Source organism: Labrus mixtus, chromosome 5 (genome assembly GCF_963584025.1).
Source record: "Labrus mixtus chromosome 5, fLabMix1.1, whole genome shotgun sequence".
Taxonomy (NCBI): domain Eukaryota; kingdom Metazoa; phylum Chordata; class Actinopteri; order Labriformes; family Labridae; genus Labrus; species Labrus mixtus.
In genome coordinates, this window is record NC_083616.1 from 21,453,702 (window position 1) to 21,458,177 (window position 4,476).

A 4,476-nucleotide genomic window follows, 5' to 3' on the forward strand; every position below is an offset into this window, starting at 1 on the left:
CAGTCATAAGTGTAGCTGACATTGAGTAGTTTTCATGGCCCACCCATGCTGAGAAATCTGTACGCTGAAGATGTGAGCTGCTTCCCGTAAAAGCCCCCGAAGCACAGCCTGTGATAAATATGGTTAATGACAAAAACTGTTCCCACACTGTTGAGGTTTTTATGTCTTGCGTCCATTTTGCTGACTCTCGCATTTCCATGGTCAGACCACATCCTTTGAGCTTAACATATAAAGACGAGCGTGTGAACAGAGATGGGTTTTCAGTGCATCCACCAACATTTCAAGATGCTCTACCTCAGGGGCTTCATTGTTTGTATCTGTTGTATGGTTCTCCTCATTGTCCAGTCAGGTGAGTTTTTAGAGTGATTAACGTCATCATAGCGTAGTCATTCTTGTAAACATGCAAAATGTAAAGTATTCAATATTATGTCGATATTACCATGCAGCCAGATTGGTGCTATGCTTGATTTTATTGATGCAATTACTGACTGATTTATCTACCTGTGTTTCACTACTTGTGTTCTGTTTAAGGTCATGGCTCTGAGATTATTGATGGGAAAGAAGTGACGCCTCACTCACTGCCCTACATGGCTCTGCTGCAGAACAAAACTCCCATGTGTGGAGGCATTCTGATCAGTCCAAAATGGGTCCTGACTGCTGCCCACTGTGGAGAGTGAGAACAAGATGCTTTCATTTAAAAAATTGTTGAATCTCTGAATACTATTTTATAGAATTTGTAATTGGTTATTTCAGACATTTTTCCTATTCAAACATTCTGTTGCGTGTGCTCTTAAAAATGAAAACCTTATCAGGGTTATAAACATGACGGGATAATGCTTAATTGATGTGTCTGCTTTTTTAGAGATGAGCTTGGATATAATGCTGTTGTTTTTTTTTGTTTTTTTGCAGCATCAAGGAAGTGTTGCTGGGGGTGCACTCCATCAATCAAAAGGAAAAGGACTCCAGGCAGGTGCTAAAGGTCAAGAGGTTTCCTCACCCCTGCTACGATGCGGCTGATAAAGTCAACGACCTCATGTTGCTCAAGGTAAGATGACACTGCAGTAACCGGTGGTGAATTTATAGCCTTGATTAAGAAAATATTCAACATTCTGCACTGGAAAGATGTTCAAGGGGACTCAAGGGAACAAAATGTCAGGCAACTGCTGACTAAAAATATTGGTAATGCAAAGTCATACAGCGACTTTCTTGTCAGTGTTTTTAAGCCTATTGGTTCTCACCAGCGATAAGCTGATCCTTTATCAGGCGAGTTTGTAGAGTGGTATATTATAACAATAGCATTGTATGCATATGCTAAAATTGTGGTTATATTCTTACCGTACTACCTGTTATACATTCTCACAAAGATTACTTTATCTTTTCTTTTTCTCTTGTTTTACTTTTAAGCGCCTTTGTCATATTCTTACTGGGGTTTTTTTATTTTTTATTTAACCTTTATTTAACCAGCATAGAAACTCATTGAGATTTAAAATATATTTTTCAAGAGTGTCCTGGCCAAGACAGGCAGCAACATATTAACAGAGTTTCACACAGACAACGAGCAGCCAAGCATTACAAAATACATTCGACATTAAAAGACACAAATAACAAATCCTCCTTTTTAATGTGCTTTACAAAAAAGCAACTTCTAATTAATAATCTTAACACTCAATGACATTTCTACTCTTACTGTACCGTCTGTCAATTTTTTTTTGTTTTACTCAAAACCTGACATTAAGGTCAGTATGGAGGAAAGTAAAGCACATTTAGTGTTGGTGAAAACCTTTTTTCAAACAGTAAAAAGCTACCATAAGTACAGACTTAAGTAAGACTGGAGCAAGATGCAATATAATGAATACTTTCTCATTTCAGCTGAAAAAATCAGTGAAGAAAACCAAAACGGTGCAATGGCATGAGTTGCGTGACAACATTAAAGTCCCAACTGCCGGCAGCAAATGCCTCGTGGCTGGATGGGGGAAAACAAAGAACAATGCCAGGGGGATGTCCAATGTTCTGATGTCTGTCAATGTGACCGTGATCGACAGAGAGAAGTGCAACTCGCCCAAATATTACAACCTCAAACCTTTTATCAGCAGCAGCATGATATGTGCCGGCACAGACGGTAACAACAGCGCAGATACCTGTGAGGTAAGGATGGTAACAGCCTGTCAACACTATCTATAACTGCCATGCATGTGTCTTAAAACGACTTGTTTATTTCCTCTATAGGGGGATTCAGGAGGGCCAATATTGTGCAATGGACAGCTAATCGGAGTGACTTCTTTTGGAACAAAATGTGGCCTAAAGGAAAAGCCTGGAGTGTACTCTTTTCTCTCTGAAAAACAACTCAAATGGATCAAAACGACCATGAATAAGCCTGACATATAATCAGTTTATCTTGTTTTTCTCACCAAAGTTAACCACTGCCACTTGCCTGTCTGTCAACCTCCATTTTATTCTTATAGACCTTCTATTTTACTTCTGCTTAATAGTTTTCGCTTAAGAGGAATTAGAAGTGAACGTTTATCACAAATGGTTAAGACGTTTTTATTGCCTGTTTGCCAAAAATCAGCCCTAGCTTTAGCTAGCTAGTTACAGCTAAAAAAAAACATCCCGACAACAGTTGCCACTTTGGGCAGTAAAGGGCCTGTTTATATCGTTAATGCAAGTCCAATTAGTAAATCTGCTGTCCTTACAGTATAAATGTAACTATCTATTTGGAGATGAAAGAGAGCACCAAAGTGGCACCTAACAAGTCAACAAAAGAGGCTCACTCTCTGATTAAAAAGACGTGGGTTTTTGTCATAAAGGTTCACTCTTTGGCATGTCTCATTATCTCTTCATTATTGATGCATGTATATGGATGCAAGAAATCCCTATCAATGACATTAGAGCAGCACCTTAAAGATCTGTGTTTCAATTTTCTTGTTTCAGTTTGTGTAAAAGCAGGGCCAAATTGGGGCCCTAAGCAGAATTTTATTTTGAGGCCCCCCCATTACAAAATGACTGTATCACAAAATGCCATTTAGGTTTACACCCTTTATTAGTAGGAACAAATCAAATGAACAGCCACTATCAACAATGGAACAAGCCTTTTACAGATGCACACGTCTGCATTTTCTGGATGCAAAGTCATCAATTAGGTCGTCACATGACAGCTGCTGTGCCACTTCTGAGTTGATGCTTATGATCGCCAGGCCACTCAAGCGTTCTTGCGCCATTGATGAGCGGAGGTATGTTTTGATGAATGACGGGTGACGTGCTGGGTGAGGCTGCTTCAGTAGACATGGTGCATGATGGCCCTTGTGACGTACTGGGCGCTGGCTACGTGTCACACTTAGTAACAAACTTCAGCATTGACCCTTTCATGACAAGAAATCCATCATACAAGCAGATTATTAAGATTTGTTTTGGTTTTAATGGTAAATTACACAATGAAATTAATGTAAATACTAGCCTCACAAAGATTAAAATGCAATTAATGCAAATACGACTACAACTACTAATAATATTCATTATGATTTGATTTGATGATATTTCTATATTTAAATATTTTTATATACTTATTTTTACATTTTGTACTTAGGTTCTATATTCCTACACTGCTGTTTGCTGCTGCAACGCTTTAAATGTCTCCATTGTGGGTCAAATAAAAGATTATCTTAATTTATCTTATTTTATCTAATCTTATATGTCTGTTATGAATTAAATTCACCAAGAGATGGCGACATTTTACCTCCATAAAAATAGCCCAAAACTTCTATTGATAGCATGAATGATAGGCTATAAACCTGAGACAACATACAACCACCAACTGGTCAATTAACCACTCCTTTTTCAACAGAGGTGAATGTATATGCAGTTAACAAGACATTCAATAAATGATAATCAGGGCCGCTGGAAAATTTAATCTCCAGTCCACATCTAGACAGAATGATCCTCTCTTCTGTCTCATGATTAGCAGGCTAGCAGCTGGGGTGTTTATGCCACAAAGTTTTTCTTTTTTATTTCAACAACATACCCACCTTCAAGTGAAGCACGAGCCTCCTGTTGTTTTGACTTTTTCTTTCTTTTGCTTGCTCCCGATTCATATTGCCGTTTGGAGGCCATCTCTCCACCTGCATCCAACTGCCTGTCGGCGCATCTGACCACTGATTGGTCAGATGCTGCGTTATGTCAATCATTGTGTCAGATTACTCGTCTCTTTTTTTTTCTCTCCTGCCTCGGGCTTGACTTGGTGCTCTACGCGTGCCTCACAGCAGCGATGCACATCCTTTGCGCATTTGCAGAGAATGCGTCCCCTTGCGCAAAATGGGGCCCCCCATGGATCATGAGGCCCTACGCACAGCGCGTGTTCTGCGTGTAGGGAGGGGCGGCGCTGTGTAAAAGCAATGTTCAAATAAAAAACTTTTGATGTCCCAGCTAATGGTTGTTGTTCTGGTGGATTATGCCGTAAATGTTTCCTGCCTTACAGAATTG

At 39.4% G+C, this 4,476-nt stretch overlaps 1 protein-coding gene across 1 annotated transcript; it reads left to right on the plus strand.

Annotated features, from left to right (window-relative positions):
- The first annotated feature begins 219 nt into the window (after positions 1-219).
- Positions 220-2,905, plus strand: LOC132974463 (granzyme A-like). Its single transcript, XM_061038537.1, has 5 exons — positions 220-349; positions 532-673; positions 910-1,045; positions 1,870-2,145; positions 2,227-2,905. The coding sequence occupies exons 1-5, from the start codon at positions 253-255 to the stop codon at positions 2,383-2,385; spliced, it is 810 nt and encodes a 269-aa protein (XP_060894520.1). The 5' UTR covers positions 220-252; the 3' UTR covers positions 2,386-2,905.
- Positions 2,906-4,476: the final 1,571 nt, after the last annotated feature.

Bases quoted from the DNA above. Each gene is read 5' to 3' on its own strand.
- LOC132974463 (XM_061038537.1), top strand. From the start codon at position 253: ATGGGTTTTCAGTGCATCCACCAACATTTCAAGATGCTCTACCTCAGG. The intron at 1,046-1,869 runs GTAAGATGACAC...TTCTCATTTCAG, and splicing joins ACGACCTCATGTTGCTCAAG to CTGAAAAAATCAGTGAAGAA. The intron at 2,146-2,226 runs GTAAGGATGGTA...TTTCCTCTATAG, and splicing joins ACAGCGCAGATACCTGTGAG to GGGGATTCAGGAGGGCCAAT.